Source organism: Beta vulgaris, chromosome 7 (assembly GCF_026745355.1).
Source record: "Beta vulgaris subsp. vulgaris cultivar EL10 chromosome 7, EL10.2, whole genome shotgun sequence".
NCBI classification, from domain to species: Eukaryota; Viridiplantae; Streptophyta; class Magnoliopsida; order Caryophyllales; family Amaranthaceae; genus Beta; species Beta vulgaris.
Genome location: NC_079208.1, coordinates 4,935,002 through 4,950,979, shown reverse-complemented (window position 1 = coordinate 4,950,979; position 15,978 = coordinate 4,935,002). Strand labels below are relative to the sequence as shown.

General features: G+C 35.8%; 2 protein-coding genes and 1 non-coding gene across 3 annotated transcripts; 2 read left to right on the top strand and 1 right to left on the bottom strand.

The window, feature by feature from the left end:
• Nucleotides 1-4,615: 4,615 nt before the first annotated feature.
• LOC130592046 (uncharacterized) lies at nucleotides 4,616-5,461 on the top strand. Its single transcript, XM_057396126.1, has 2 exons — nucleotides 4,616-4,933; nucleotides 5,059-5,461. Exons 1-2 carry the CDS (start codon nucleotides 4,781-4,783, stop codon nucleotides 5,377-5,379), a joined length of 474 nt encoding a protein of 157 aa, XP_057252109.1. The 5' UTR covers nucleotides 4,616-4,780; the 3' UTR covers nucleotides 5,380-5,461.
• A 1,666-nt stretch (nucleotides 5,462-7,127) lies between these two features.
• LOC130589439 (uncharacterized) lies at nucleotides 7,128-8,461 on the bottom strand. Its single transcript, XM_057390699.1, has 3 exons — nucleotides 8,423-8,461; nucleotides 7,417-8,376; nucleotides 7,128-7,310 (listed from the first exon to the last, which is right to left on the bottom strand). Exons 1-3 carry the CDS (start codon nucleotides 8,459-8,461, stop codon nucleotides 7,128-7,130), a joined length of 1,182 nt encoding a protein of 393 aa, XP_057246682.1.
• Nucleotides 8,462-10,669: 2,208 nt separating this feature from the next.
• TRNAL-CAA (transfer RNA leucine (anticodon CAA)) lies at nucleotides 10,670-10,753 on the top strand. The gene has a single exon. It is a non-coding gene; the product is annotated as a tRNA-Leu (tRNA).
• The last annotated feature ends 5,225 nt before the right edge of the window (nucleotides 10,754-15,978 follow it).

The window sequence follows — 15,978 nt, the reverse complement described above, 5'->3', positions numbered from 1 at the left end:
GTCATAATTGTGTATGATCTATTGATATAATTATCAAACGAAAAAAGAGGTATCCTAAGTGTATTATTACTCTAAAAAATAGAAGAAAATAAATAAAAAGAAATAGAGACTAGAATCCTAAGTATTACAAATCTAATTGTAAATATAGTATAGTTATATACTTATATTATTATAATGTATGGTGCAGAGAAATGCCAGATGCTCTCAGAGATACACTATGCTATTTGCTAAGGTACAAACATGCAAAGTTCTTGAAGATGAAGACATTATTGAATAAAGAATACGTTGATGGATAGACACATATTATTCCCTCGATGCTTAAAAATGAATCTTATCATGGAATATTAATATGTTCATTTTTTTTTTATACATACAACCTGATAGTAGTAATTGCCTAATTGGTAACTCTCTTTTTAGTGGGAATTAGAAAATAAAAGGGTAATAAGCCTTTCCATATTCTACCAACATGTCATTCACTTGATATTTTCGATAAGGTTTGTGTAGGTTGTAATTTAGGTGCCTTGTATGAAAAGGTAAGCAGTGCTCAAAGTTTGATATATGATGATGAAGTAAGTGGCTATGTCATTTTTTGTGGATTATGTTTATTTAAAAAAAAAAAAAATTGTTTTAAATAAGTCAACTTTTGCGCAGTCTTTTCATTTTAAGTCTACCTTTTGATTATCCCTGATTGAGTTAGGCTTGTAAGTTTGTTTTCTTCGATTGAGTTTTAACCTGTTTATGACTTGTCTAGTAAGTTACTTATGATATGTGTTACAATGTCCCTTCTTCTAAAACAGGCAAGGGTGGAGGTGGGACGTTATAACACGTATTGTAATAAGTAACCTATTAAACAAGTCACAAACAAGTTAAAACTCAATAGAAGAAAATAGACATACAAGCCTAACTCAATCAGAGATAAATCAAAAGATAAACTTAAAATGGGAGGAAGATCACGCAAAGTTTGACTTATTTAAAACAATTTTTCCTAAAAAAAATGCTCTCAACATTTAGTTATATGATTTATCCAATTGTTTTATATTGTTATGGAAATTATTCGTGTGAACAATGTGGTTAAAAAATTTCTAAACCGTTAGTGCCATTGTAAGAGTTCACATGGTTAAAGTGTGCGCTATGACAAGAAAAGTAGGGACAAATAATGATCCTTGGTGGTTATTGTGATGTTGAGGGGGATAGGCGTTGAGCCCGTGTGTTAAGGTAATAAGCATTATTTACCTATCCGTATCACATATATATATTTTGTGGAATGATTGTAAGGACGAGTCATTGAACTCTTAATGGATCTAAACCCATGAGGTAAGTATTGTTTGAGATCGACACACTTGAGGGATCCACCACCTATTTGACGGTAAATTTTTAACTCTTAATGAATCCAACTTATAAAATGGACGTGTTTCACTTGTTGGATTCACCAAATAAAATAAAATACTTTGAATGTTAAACGTCTTTATGTTCTTAGTGATTCATGGTCATGTGGGGGTGACTAGCTACTAAGTAACATTTGATGAATTCAGTTTTGAGGATTTCTTTTGAACCCTATTGACTAAGTGCTATGGTCGGAAAGCACTTGAGTATTCACCTATTTGGTTGTGAAGACTAGCCATCTTTAATGGAAAACTTGGGCGGTTTTCCTAGAGCTTCCACTAAACCTAAGGTATGTGCAGGATACTTCATAGAGTTCATATGAGCAATGATATGTGTTGTGGGGGTCTGGGTCTAAATCTTGGAGTTTCAAGGTTCGTCCACTCCTTGATCAAGAGCTTAAAGGGTTTCAAGATTCGTTCATCCTTAAAGCTTGTAGATCGTTATCTTACCTCACTAAGCATTTTGTTTCAAATTATTTATGTAATACCAATTGTTATGTATTTATCTCCTCTTGTGCCCAAGTTAAAGTTTCCTTCCTTTATTATCCTTTTTATTTTCTTAATCTTTAGTGAGGTTGGTATTGTTTGAATACAGATTAGAAAGCTAGAAATATGTCTCACCCGATGGTTCGGGTAAGCCCGCCCGATCAGGACACATAACAACTTTGGAATTATGCGAAAAATGACAGGATTATTCAGTTGCGCCAGACGGGGCGGGCATCTCCGCCCGATCGGACAACGTCGCAAATCTGAAAAAGTTTTCTTTTTTCTTCTTGTAACTATCCTATTAAGTTTTGGTTTTGTCATATTTATGAAGGAGGCTTCATATGCTTTATTGCTTGGATGACGACTCTAGATTTGCCTCCTCTAAATAAGTTATATATTTTATTCTTTTGATGGGATGCTTGAGAATTTGAATCTTCCTATCTTATTTTCCTTCTCTTCCTCTTCTTTTTGGACAAGTTCATGTGACTGCAACTCGTCACCCAAAAGTGCTTTTGTGTGAGTGTTAACTTTAGGGAACAGAACGACGAATACAATTGAGTATCATGGTTGCGCCGATTATCATTTTCAAGTCTGTGGCGTATTCAACGACACACCAATCTTCTTATCATTATGTTTAATTCTTCATCTTTTCTTAGCTTGAAAACCTGTATATTTCCAACAAAATGTTCTATTGTAATTTACTCGTGAGTTTTTTTGCAGGAAGACATGCAAATCTTCGACTTCAACTTGTCATTCTTTTAATTTTTTGTTTTTTTATTCTGTGACGACTATCATTTCTAGGGCAAAAAAATTAAATGTTCTTCTTTCTCCCTCATTGTAAATTAATGAAATACGACATCTCTTACTAATAAGTACGAAGTATTAATCAAATCACATATATATCTCTTGTTCAACATCTTTACTTTTACCTTATCAAACTTATAATTTATATTTTGTTCAATATAAATCAAACACGTTACTCGATCCTAAATCTGACATAAATGGAAAGAGAGGATATATATATTTGAACTCTCAGCTAGAGGAGATTGCTATTTAGATATAGATACCAAATAATCTTACTACAAACGTATGTGAATGCAAAAGTTGATGGAGAGGGCAAAAAACGTTACTACAAAATGGTCATCATGTGTGGGAAATTATGAATAAAGACGAAGATAACGTCGTACTGCCTAATTCCTAGCAAAGTTTGGCTGGTGCCTTTGTTTTGTGCCAACCTCTCTAACCCAATTGCAAGTTGTGCACATTGCATTGCCAGTCGGTGGGGTTTAGAATTTTCCCAAGCACATAAAAATTTACTGCAAAGCAGTAAATCTAGGAGGTGAAACATACATGTATGGTCCTTACAAAAAATCTTCTAAAAGAAGATCTGTCATTACTCTCCTTGCATTAAGTTGACAAGAAAAAACAAAATGTCAGGAGTCTTTATTATCCTTTATCAAACCAAAAGAAGATTGAACCATTATTTTGGATTATGGATGGCTCATTTGTTGTCTAGGAATCTATGGGTCAATTTAGGGGGAGAGCTACTTAATTGTAAGGCTGTAACACCCGATCTATATAGAGTCTAGTTTATCATCATCGATGCGCATTTAAAGTCACAACAATTGTCCTCAATAACTAATACAAGTTCTTCCAGCTAATTTTGTCGTCCTCACTCATGTTGTCATGTACACCATGAGAAACTTTTTAGTAGGTCCCCCATCACATTACTACTTCCAGCCAAACACGCTTAAATGTGGAGTAACTAAGGAAATGAGCTCCCTAAAAGAAATATGCATCTTGTTGGAATGAGTAGCATGCTAAATTCCTTTAAAACAATCATGAGTGGTATTACAAAGACAGTGTAATTGAACCAACTATTTTTTTAGACATCGAGAGAAAATACATAATTAAACACTAACAAACGTAATATTGTATTTAGCACCAAGTTGTCATATCATATGCTTTCCGGACTTGGTCTTGAGAAACCTTTGTGTTCTAAAATCATTGTAAAAAGGTTGTGTTTTATCGGACAGTTGTGATTGTCCACGCACTTTGTGGTGATATCTTGTCTGCGCTTAGAACTCAGATGTTTAACCAGGAGTTCAGAGTCTGTCTTGATGCTCACATAACTGTAGCCGTGTTCTCGAGCCTAAAATAGTGCTTGGTAGCAAGCCATTGTTTCTGTTTGCAACATACATGTGTGTTTGTATTATGCACTATTATGCTATCTTTGTATATATTTTTGTTATGAATGAACCCAATTGGGATTTGGGCTTTACTAATTTTCGCCATATTTTCTTACTATTGTCTTATTATTTTACGAGCCCTAGATACATAGTTTTCTAAATTTTTTTTGTTTAAATTGTCATTAGTATTTTTGGTTTTTGTCTAATAATTTATGTATAACACATTTAAAGTTAGGATGTTTCATATTTCTTTAACTTTTAAAATCCATATTTGGAAAAAAATAAATATTTTTTTTTTGGACGTATTGAAAGTAGACTTTGTCTATTATTTTCGGAACCCACTTATACTTCCTCCGTTCTGTTTTAAATGAAACATTGGATGAAATGACACTATTCATTGATCAATTTTGACTCCAATTTATCGCTATTATTATAGGAAAAATTGATTTTATCAGTCCCAACTTTGGCCGTCCTGATAAAAACAGTCCCAACTTCCATTTTTTATTGTTCAGTCCCAACTATTGGGGATACTTTACACACGTGGACCCAGCAGGTTACCAACCTGCTAATGCAGGTGAACAATAGTCACGTGGCTCCACGTGACCTTGTTAGTTAAAGGCACCCACACTTTCCCCCCCAAAAACATAATCTCACACTCTCTTCCTCCTTCCTACCTTCTGCGAAAAACCCAAACTTTCCTCCTTCGAAATTTGCAAATCTCCCATGGCAGCACAACACTCATCAGGATCCAGCAATTCAAGGGGGAGTGGAAGAGAGGTTCAACTGAAATGCTACCATAACATCCCAGCAAGACAAAGAACCTGCAAACATGGAGCGAACATGGGGAAAAAATTTTTGGGTTGTTCTAAGTGGCCTGTAAGTGCTAAATTTTTGTCCTTTATTTATTGAATCACTTAAATTATGATTTTTTTTGCTTTTGTTTAAGGTTAAAATTAAGTAAAATTAGTGCTTTTAATTTCTTCTCCTCAAATTGAAATTAGGGCACATCTGATTGTGGGTTCTTCAAATGGGAGGAGGACAATGAAGGACAATGCCATGGATGTGAGTTTTTGCAGATGAAGTTATTGGAGCAATACATAATAATTGGTGAATTTGAATTGCAGTTCAAAACTGTGGAGGAAAAGTTACAGAAGTTGAAATTGAAGAAAGAGAAGATGGAGGAAGCAATGCACAGTATGAGTGATGAAATGTTGAAGATGCGTTTTGAGAGTTTGAAGACTGCCAAAGGGGAAAATTATGCTGTAATTGCTTTAGGCTTGTCATGGGTTCTCTTTGTAATCCTTGCAATTTGGTTGTACTAAATTAAGCTTGCAATTTGGTTGTACTAAATTAACCTTGCTAGTAATGAATTAAGGTTAGAAGTAGGTTTTGGTTGGTTGTATCTGTGGTGGTGAAATGTTTGTAATCTGAATGAATGGTATTGAAATGAAAAGCTTATTTTGCACATTTGTTGTTCTTCAAATATAGCACAAAATTGAGTGATATTGTAGAGCTTTTTGGTAACCTGTTATTGCATTATAACAAAAACAGATAATACATTACTGTCCTAAACAACTGATACAAAACCCTTGAGCAAGTTAATAAGCTAATACAAAAGAGGGTTTTGTGTTCAAAGCTGATACAAAACAAGTTCCATGAAAACAAAAAGCCCTAAACATAGTTATGTTCTGAAGAAAAACACCCTAAACAGATCCATGAACTGAAGGATGATTGGTGGTGCTTGTTGATGCTTGGCTACCTAGACCCAAGGCTGATTGGGAGCCTTGTGCTTGCATCCTCCCCTATACATCCAAAACAGAACAGTTAGTTAATGTCTATAATTTAACAAAATAACTAGACATATCCACATTACAAAGTGTTTAACTTACATTGAAGTAAGTTGACCCATCATTGCCAATAAATACACCAACCCCAGCAGGTACCTGAAACATTTAAACAAAATTGTTACACACAATTTAACAACAAAGCACAAAGAAGAACAAAAAAAAAAGGTGTCCACTCACATTTCCTCTGCCTCCATTACTTCTCCATCTCCCCTTGCTCCTCTACCCCTTCCTGCACCTCTGGACCCTCTTCCATCTCCTCCTCCCCTAGAGCCCCTCCCAGTTACAGTAGAGGATCTACCTGCACCTCTGATCCCTCTCAACTCCTGTTCCTCTTGAGCCCCTACCACCAGCAATTGTTCTCCCATTTCTTCCAGTTCTTGATGGTTGTGCACTTATATTTGAAGCATGTCCAGATGCAATTTCTGAGTGAGTGCTTGCTGATGTTGATGCTTGTTCTACTCTTTGTCTCTTATTAGCAGCAGCTGCAGCACTGTCCTTATTAGGACATCTTCTCTTGTTGTGACCCTTCCCCTTACACACACTACAGTGCATCTCAACACCATGCCTTGTGAGCTTCCCAGGCTTCTTTGGGTCCTCATGTGGGTCCTTGATTCTGTTTTTCCTAGGCCTCCCTGGCCCTATCTTTATAGGGGGTGGTTGCAATGGATAGTCCACCTTAGTCCAGTGTCTTTCACCTACACATGGAGGTATGGAGTTGCCATATGCCTTAAGGTATGTATCTTTCCTGTACCACTCAGAGACATACTCCTCAGCATTGAAGTTACATAGGAAGATACATGCCACTGCATGGCAGCATGGAATACCAGTTAGATTCCATCTCCTGCATGTGCAACTCCTAGCCTCTAAATCAACTGTCAGTGTATCCATGTAATAAGATACTTGGAAAACAGTTGGTGAAGAAGGAATGGGATTGCAAAGAGCAGCAGCTTCCTTAGCTTTCTCCAATTTGGCTTGGATTCTAGGGCAGATTGCTGAGGTTCTCTTTTCCATGTCTTGTTTTTTTAGTACCAACCTCTGCATGAGGGCAGTTCTTATGTCTTCAAGCATGTAAATGAGATGCTTTGTCCTTGCTTGGATAATATATCCATTAAATGTCTCAGCAAGGTTGTTAACTATAACATCCACACTTGTGTCAGTCTTCATAAAAGCTCTGCAAAATAACTTTGGATCATACCTTCTGAAACCCACAACTGCATCTGGGTTCAGCTTTCCCTTTCTTCCAAAGCTTCATTATAATCTGTGAGGTTGTATGCCTTTGCAGCCCTCCAAAAAATCATCTTCATCTCATCTCCTTTGAAATCTTTATGCCAGTGAGCAAATATGTGCCTAGCACAATGTCTGTGCTCAGCACTAGGCAGTATATTTGTTACCGCACCTAGAATTGACTTCTCACACATAACATTAAACAAACAAACAAACATGGAATAAATCAATATGCAATACATACAAGGAAGTATTAATGACAGTGCAAAGTTCAATACTAAAGTATACCTGATGCTCATCTGATATAATAGCTAAGTGGCTTCCATCACCAAGTTCCAAAGACCTTTGAAGCTCTGTAATGAACCAGTGCCAACTGTCATTGTTCTCCCCTTCAACTACAGCCCAAGCAACTGGGTACATTTGATCATTTGCATCCCTTCCAATAGCTGCCAGTAGTTGCCCTCCAAGGAAGGTCTTGAGAAAACAAGCAACACACAACACCTTCCTACATCCTTCTATCCACCCTTTTTTTATTCCATCAAAACACACAAAAATCCTCTGGAAAACAGGCTCTGGTCCTCTTTGTATTGGATTATTAACCAAATTTATGACACTGTGTGGACTAGCATCTTTCAATGTCCTTATATAACTTCCAAGTTTGTTGTAGTGCTCTTTCATTGAGCCATGAAGCATCTGGTGGGCATGATATTTCACCTTATAAGCAAGGTCTTTCTTTATCAACACCCTGTATGCTCTTCTAACTGTTTCTTGAATTTCCTTTGCTGGCCAATGTGGTCTGTTTTTGAAAATTTCTAGGAATTGGGATGCCATCCACCTAGACTTCAACTGTCTATTCTTCAGCATGTTCCTAGTACATGTGTGGGTTCCACTCACAGTCTTCAATACAAAATAAGCTCTTCTACTATCCCATGACCCATATAGCCTAAATGGACAACTTGTCAAACATTTCACTTCCAACCTCTGCCCTCTATTCTTGTTACTAGAAGTGAATGTCAGGTTTTTACCTTGAATTACAGCATACTTTGCAACTGCCTTCCTAAACTCCTCTCTATTTGGGAACCTATAACCCACACTCCATTCAAAATTTGTAAAGTCAGTTAGCTCACTGATAATAACCCTCCTCTGCCTTCTTTTCCTCCCAGTGAAATCATCATCCTCACTTTCTCCTGGAGTCAACTCTGCTTCATCACTATCTTCATACTCACTTTCATAACCTTCCTCATTACCCTAAACATTGGTACATTAGGTGTAGAAATTGAAGCTCCTAGCTTACCTTGAGCTGCTTCTTTTTGAAGCTCTTGTGCAAGCTCATATAACTTACTACAACATCCTTTCACTCTCTCCCTTGCCTCCCTCAATTCATCATCTGAACTATCACCTTCATCAGGCTGATTCACAGGTTCCATACATCTTCACCTCTCTCAGTTCTTCATCTGCACTAAAAACTTCTTCTTCTAAATCTAATTCTCTTAAATCATCATCTGAACCCTCTGTCTCAGGCTCATACAACCCATCAGACTCACTTGAATAACACTCATCATCATCTGAACCCTCTGTCTCAGGTGGTAGGTTAGTTCCAGCTACTTTGGGTGGGTTAGTTTCAGCTTCTTTAGGTGGGTTAGTTTCAGTTTCTGCAGGGTTGGAGGTTTGACTGAGTGAATCTGATGCAGAAGATGGGGGTGCAGGGGGGAAATTTAGGGTTTGGGATTTATCTGAAGTTATTATTGTATGTTTCATAAATTCAGAAGGTGTAATGATGATTGCAGGCTCATCTAGTGAAGGTTCATTAGCTGATGTGGAAGTTGTTTTGCTCAACTTCCTAGGACTGCACCTAAGTGGAATATTTGGGGTCTTTTTTATAGGTTTACTGACTTTTCTGTGTGGGGTCAGCTTTTTAGGGGGCCCTTTTGATGATGTGGATTTATGGTGGGGACCAACTGGTACATCATCAATCTGTTTTGTACTCTCACCAATTAAGGGTTGCTCAACAATTACAGTTGACTGACTAAGGAGGGGATCAGGGTTGGGATGCATTGGCTCATTCAGGTTGGGCTGCATTGGCTCATTCAGGTTGGGCTGATTCAAAGGGCCTGCAACAATGGGCTGATTAGAGTTGTTGCCCTCATTTAGGTTGGGCTCATTATGTGGAACTCCCTCAAGGCCGCCCTCCAAAAAATGAACTAATTCAGGTTGACCAATCTCATGTTTCACATATAAGTCAATGCACTTCTCTTTCATCACTATAGCACCCATTTCCAGCACTTCTTTGTCATTATACACCCTCCTTAGACCAACATCCAAATTCTGTCCTGGTATACAGTAAAAGATGTGTTCAATACCTTCATACTTCCCACATTTTTTCACTAATTCAACAAGAAACCACCAGCACAACTCATCTGGGTCAACCTTAAAAGTTCTGCCTTCTCCACCTACATACTCCAAATACCCCAGTTTATGTTTCCTAAATACACCTCCATGCCAGAATCTCAAGCACACATATTCATCCATACCAACAAAAAGCCTATTCAAACAGTAAACAAAAACAATTCAACCACAACAATTTCACACACAACAACCAACAAGCAATTTATCCGGGCGAAAAAAAACTAGAACAACAAGTTTGTGCAACAAATTGATGATCAACAACAATTGAAATAAAGTAAATACAAATTATACAAGATGTAAGGAACTAACCTGCACTCCTTCGAATTTTGCAAACCAACGAGTTTTTGCCTTGGAATTTCCGCAACCCTAAAAACGCTCCTTTCTTCAAATTCTTCAAAATTCCAGAATCGAAGTGTTTATCCTCGCAATTAGAATCAAAGTGTTATGAGCTTCAATTTTTTTTTTAAAGAATTCAAGCTATGGAGTTGCAGAGAAATGGAGAGTTGTTCAACAAAACATGGAGGGGAGACCATTAATTCATATTTAGGAGGGAAGAAGAGGGGCATAGTGATTAAACTTGAGAAATTAACGTTAGTAAGGGGGACAGTTTTTTCTTTACAGGTGTAGCAGGTTACCAGTGAACTGGGTCCACGTGTGTAAAGTACCCCCAATAGTTGGGACTGAACAATAAAAAATGGAATTTGGGACTGTTTTTATCAGGACGGCCAAAGTTGGGACTGATAAAATCAATTTTTCCATTATATAAAGAAAAACATAGTCAAGTGGGATCTTGTTAGATTCGTCTCGATGTATACTATCAAATTATAACTTTTTTATATTTTTTACGCGTACACAACTATAGATATTAATGACTAAAGAAGTGCATTGGGTTGCGTGAAAAAGCAAACGTTTCATTTAAAACGGAACGGAGGAAGTATAAAATCTACTTCTTTTTCAAAACAAGAACAAGAACTTATTTGTAAAAAATAGAGAGAAAAAAAAGTTGAAAAAGTAATTTGGGGAATATTTTAAAGAAGTTGAAAAAAAAAAGTCAAAAGTATTATACGATGAAAATTTTGTATTGATAAAGCATGAAACGTACATATAACTAAAGAGAAAACATATAACATGCAACGTCAGGATGGCCGAGTGGTCTAAGGCGCCAGACTCAAGTTCTGGTCTTCGAAAGAGGGCGTGGGTTCAAATCCCACTTCTGACATTTTTTTTTCCCCTTCCTCTAATCTTTACGCTAGACGGCCAGAAGAGTCTTTTTTATAATAGTATAGATTTTAAAATATAATTTATGTCAACGATATACGACTAAACAGTAAACATTATGACATGCATCCCACCCAACAAAAATACGTAAAAGTTTTACATTTTCTTCTTCAATAATCCTGCACACCTGTACTAATTATACTTTAGTTTAACTGCATTTTGACAAGGTTTACAACATGTTTGTGGTATATTCTGCCATTGGTTGTTCATTAGATAAAAATATGTTGGACAATCTCAGTTTGTACTCCAAGTCTAGAACAAGATATTGATGATTGAGCAACATGTGCACCTTTGATAGTAGTATTTGTTGAGAAAAGTATAATACTTTTTTGAGTTACTTTTTAAAATTAGAAAATTTGTAATAAAATTTAGAGGTGATTATATTGGATTCCGGGTGATACTGATACATGCCCACTTTTTTCAAAAAAAAAAATGAATACTTTGGAGGGAAAATAAACAAAAATAAAAAAAATTACAGCCTACAAGGTGCATGTGTTAAAGTCAACTATTTAACCTATCGTCTTGGACTCTTAGACATATTCTCTTGGACACAACATTAGCTCTATTCAGCTAGTTTCCTTTCATGATTTTAGTTCAATTCAGTTTAGCTCACTTCAATTCAGTTTAGCTCACTTCATTTCAGCTCAAAACAAAATGGTCTTAGGGCCTGTTCTCCCCAGCTTATTTTCAGTTCAGTTCAGTTCAGCTCCAATCAGTTCAGTTCAGTTCAGCTGTTTTATACCGAAGAGAACAGACCCTTAGTTAGATTAAGAGAAAAGAAAAAGAAACGCAATTTCCTAGACTAAAATTAAAAAAGTATTGTCTTGTTAAAAGAATATCTAAAGAGTATCGCTTTGAGTCTGAGTAGAGAGAATTCTTATTAGTTCCATAACTTTGTATTCAAAGAATACTTTTGCTGAAATTTAGAGGCCGTTTGGTTCATAAAGTGGTATGGGTTTGGAATCAGAAATGAAACCAATATGGTATAGATTTGGAACTTAATACCCAATACTATGTGTTTGGTTTTATTTGGGAATGAAACCTAGGGTATTGGTATGAGCCAAACCCACCTCCCTCCCTGGGTTTTTAAACTCCATACATTATGGGTTTGAGATATGGGTTTTAAATTTATCAAATTATTAAACGAACACTAGGTATGAATTTTGTTCATTCTAAACTCATGCCTCATACCGGAATCATATGAACCAAATGCTCCCTTAGTGATTATATTAGACTAGTTAGTGGTCCAAATGTAGCACTGCATATATGATATTAGAAATAAATAAATTTCTAAGGATTAAAGTTGTTTATTTTTAATTGAAATCTTTATAGTCAAATTCAAAAAATTAGTAAAATAACTTATCAAATATAATTTGAGGAAATTATATAAGATTCTCATCAAACGAAAGATTTATTTTAAAAAAATATAGGATCTTTTTTCTTCCTGGAATATCTCATAAATGAATTAGACAAAAAACTTTCGAATGGAAAAGTGACATGTATCAATATTGGTTCCTGTTTAAGTATATAATGCAACAGATCAGAATATGCTATTAAATCTCATATTTGTACAACATATTGCATGCTTAACTAATGACATGATATACCTTAATAAAATCATATTGTTTAAGCGCGTTTCTCTCTAACCCTAAACCTAGTTTTTCTCTCTAGCCGCCTCCCTTTTTCCCCTTTCCCTTTATCAGTTAGGGGCTACCATGGATGATCTCATCCATGGTAAGCCCCTTTTCCTTTCTTGTTTTCACTTTCTAGTTTGTCCTTTTGTTTTGTTGAATAAGTTAGTCTCTCTTTATAAGAGTTTCTTGTGCCCTGATATGGGAAGACTAAAGGTATTGGAAGATCGGATGCGGTCAATATGGATAAATCAAGAATGTTCTTCTCCAAACTATGTCAAAATGATAGACGGTTCCATTAATAGTTGATTGGGACAACAAATACAAGGGACTTGCGCCACAATAGTCGATCTGGTTCATTGTAGTTTCATCGAAGACGAAATTGATCTGATCTTATTTAATTGTATCTTGTTTTTCTTTATTTCTTATTGTAGATGTCGTTTGGCCTTCAAATAATGAAATTTCTCTTTCAAAAAAAAAAAAAAACTAATGACATGATATTATTATTAACAATAGCCTCCGTAACTAAATAATACTTGGCTAAAGATGTCACATCATTTTTCTTAGCTGATTCTATCTTTAGCCAACTTCCCTTTAATGGTTTAGCTAAACTATTTTGTTGCTTAGGTAGGTCCCGCAATCACCTTTTTCTTTTTTTTATATATAAATTATCACTTATTGAAAAGCTATCTAATTTGTTGTGTGGGACACAACATTTTGGCTAAGCCAATTTGCTCTATAGAGCCAATTTGCTTAGCAAAGCAAAACTCCATTTTGTGCTCCAATGAGTAAGCAACTAGCTAAGTATTTTGCAAAATTGCTAGCAAGTCCTCCTTTTGCACCATTTAGGGGGCGTTTGGTTTGAGGGAAACTGGAAAGGGAAAGGGAATAGAACCTCTTAATTCCCTTTTATGTTGTTTGTTTTGGGGGTTTCTTTTCTCTCCCTTTCCCCTCCTTACCCCCAAATCCCTCTAACTTGATTACCCACACCCCTCCACTTTCAAATAGGGGTAAGGGAAACCCTTGACCACTTAAGTTTGGCCACCCAAGTTTAACCCACCCTATACAGAACCACCCACCAACCGCACCACCACAGCCACCGACATATCCACCATAGCCACCGCACCCCCCCGAAACCCACCTCCATGACCGGAAAACACACCCCATCAAAGGCTGCCACTACTCCCTAGCCACCGACACCACCCTCGCGCCACCCCAACCACCACCATATACGCCGAAACCACCCACCCACCGGCCGAAACCACCAACTTGAGAATGAAAATGCAATGGCTCCACCTTAGCCAATAAAACATCACATAAACCACCACTACCTAGTACTTACTCAAAAATCCACCAACACCACTTCAAATTTCAAAGTAAGAATGCATGAATACCTTTTTTTATGGCTTTAGACGGTCAAATTCGACCACAAAAACTCTAGATCTAGAGTTTTTATGGTCGAATTTGACCTTTTAAACCTCAAATTTCATATCTAATTGTGGTGGAGAAGGAAAAGAAAGGAGGGGGGTGGTGGTGCCGTGGTGGTCATGGACGGCCTTAAGGAGGCGGCGGCAGGCGATGAGAGGAAGGGTGGTGGCCGACGAAACTTTACAAAAAGGATGAAGAGGATATATGGTGGTGCAATGGTAAGAAGAGGAGATGAGGTTTTCTACCCAAACAACCATTTTAAACAAAGGGTTTTCTATTCTTTTCTCCTTGTTTCTCTTTCTTAAACCCTTTCCCTTTCCCTTTCCCCTTCATAAACCAAACAACCCCTTAAGTTGTTCTAAAGCTTGTAAGGGTATAACCCCATCAAATAGTACTATTTAGAGCTCACCGTTAACCCGCAAATTTATGCACTTTAGTAATAACCTCATTTATACCGTCAAAGAAATTATAAAGTCAATATTTGTATTATTTAGACACCATTATATTCAACTTATTTTAACTTATTTAAGATCTTATAAGCAGTGGCGGATCCAACGTGGGTTCCGTGGATTCAACTGAACCCACGCGGATCCGGGTGAAAATCTGGAGAACAGAGTATTACGGATGAAGGTTATATCTAAAACGCGCACTATATCCCGCATAAATGCTATTGTGGCTTGGCGGTTAACATGCTTTACTTTTTATCCTCTAACTAGAGATGACGCGGGTTTGAATCTATTATGTCTTCTTTTGCCTTTTTAACATTCAATCCTCCGTAGGCATAAATATTTTTCTAGGTAGTGGTCAATAAACAATCATGTAAGGAAGGTAGTTTTGTACAAAATTTTGTAAATAAAGGTAGTTTCTCGCAAAAAAAAGTATAAAGATAGTTATGGACAAAAAACCTAATTAAAAATTTGATATCTATCAGTTACATAAATTTTATTAATGAGCCACAAGGGTCGTATATATTACATATGAGGGATGGGGGACTCAAAACCGTGAGTCCGTGACCAATTGTACATATGTTTCCAGTCTTAATTACTAGATCAGACGTTACTAGTTCTCTCTGTTCTTTTTTATTATTCATGTTGCTCGATATTGAATTACTAAAAGTTATCCTTATTTTGAATTTTCTACTACTAACAAAAAAAGGTTCTGAAATGCTCTTAATTAAGAGTATTTTGTTGGTACAAGTATCTAAGTAGTTATTTTTAAAAAAATTGTTTAAAAACAAAATAGTGTGTAAAATATAACTTGAAACAACAATAAATTTCTGGATCCGCCACTGCTTATAAGATAAGATCTGATAAGATGTTCTTTTCAACTTATCTTCGCTCATTTCAGAAAAAAAAAAAGATAAAATAAGATCAAATAAAATCAAATCAGATAAGTTCAGATAAAATAAAATAAGTTACTTCCTCCGTTTTTTTTTTTTTTTACTTGCAACACTTTTTTTCATCAACTCCAATGTAAAATTTGGATAGGAGAGATAGAGAGGGTTCCATGTGATTGGAAAGAGATAAAGAGAAAGGAAAAGCAATAGTAGAAAGTGTTCCCTTTTAGGAAAGTGTTGCAAGTAAAAAAAAAAAAAGGAGGAAGTAAATCAAACAAACCATTACTCATTATAGTAATCCCACCCAATATTTTAGCGCTTTGCATATCTTATCAAATTATACATGTATAGTTTATAAAGCCAAATAAAGTCCCCAGGATAACAACATTTGGTGGTTATTTCAAATAGCAAATGTAAGTCATCATATTCTAAAAAACTCAGATATAGCACAAAAATATAAATGAAATATTTGATACTAGAAAACATATATACATAATTTTGTATGTAATCATAATAAATAAGAATTTCTAACAATATGAAAAATAGTTGAAATTACTAATCATAGCATCTAAAAAATTGTTCATAAGTATTTGTTTTTCAATCAAATACTATATCATTTAATTTCCTCTTACAGTTATTTTTATTTTTAAAATTCTAGAAATTCTTTCAGGCTTCAGCATCAAAATATGCTATTTTTACAACAAATTTTAGCCCATGTATGATAAGGGCCACAACCCTACTAAGAATTTGTCTGGTAGAAATTATTCCAGA

Excerpts from the sequence above, each read along its gene's own strand:
- LOC130592046 (XM_057396126.1), top strand. The coding sequence starts at position 4,781 with ATGGCAGCACAACACTCATCAGGATCCAGCAATTCAAGGGGGAGTGGA. Across the intron at positions 4,934-5,058 it reads TGGGTTGTTCTAAGTGGCCT|GGCACATCTGATTGTGGGTT; the intron begins GTAAGTGCTAAA and ends AATTGAAATTAG.
- LOC130589439 (XM_057390699.1), bottom strand. The coding sequence starts at position 8,461 with ATGAGCTTGCACAAGAGCTTCAAAAAGAAGCAGCTCAAG. Across the intron at positions 8,377-8,422 it reads TCAAAAAGAAGCAGCTCAAG|GGTAATGAGGAAGGTTATGA; the intron begins GTAAGCTAGGAG and ends ACCAATGTTTAG. Across the intron at positions 7,311-7,416 it reads TTATATCAGATGAGCATCAG|TCAATTCTAGGTGCGGTAAC; the intron begins GTATACTTTAGT and ends ATGTGTGAGAAG.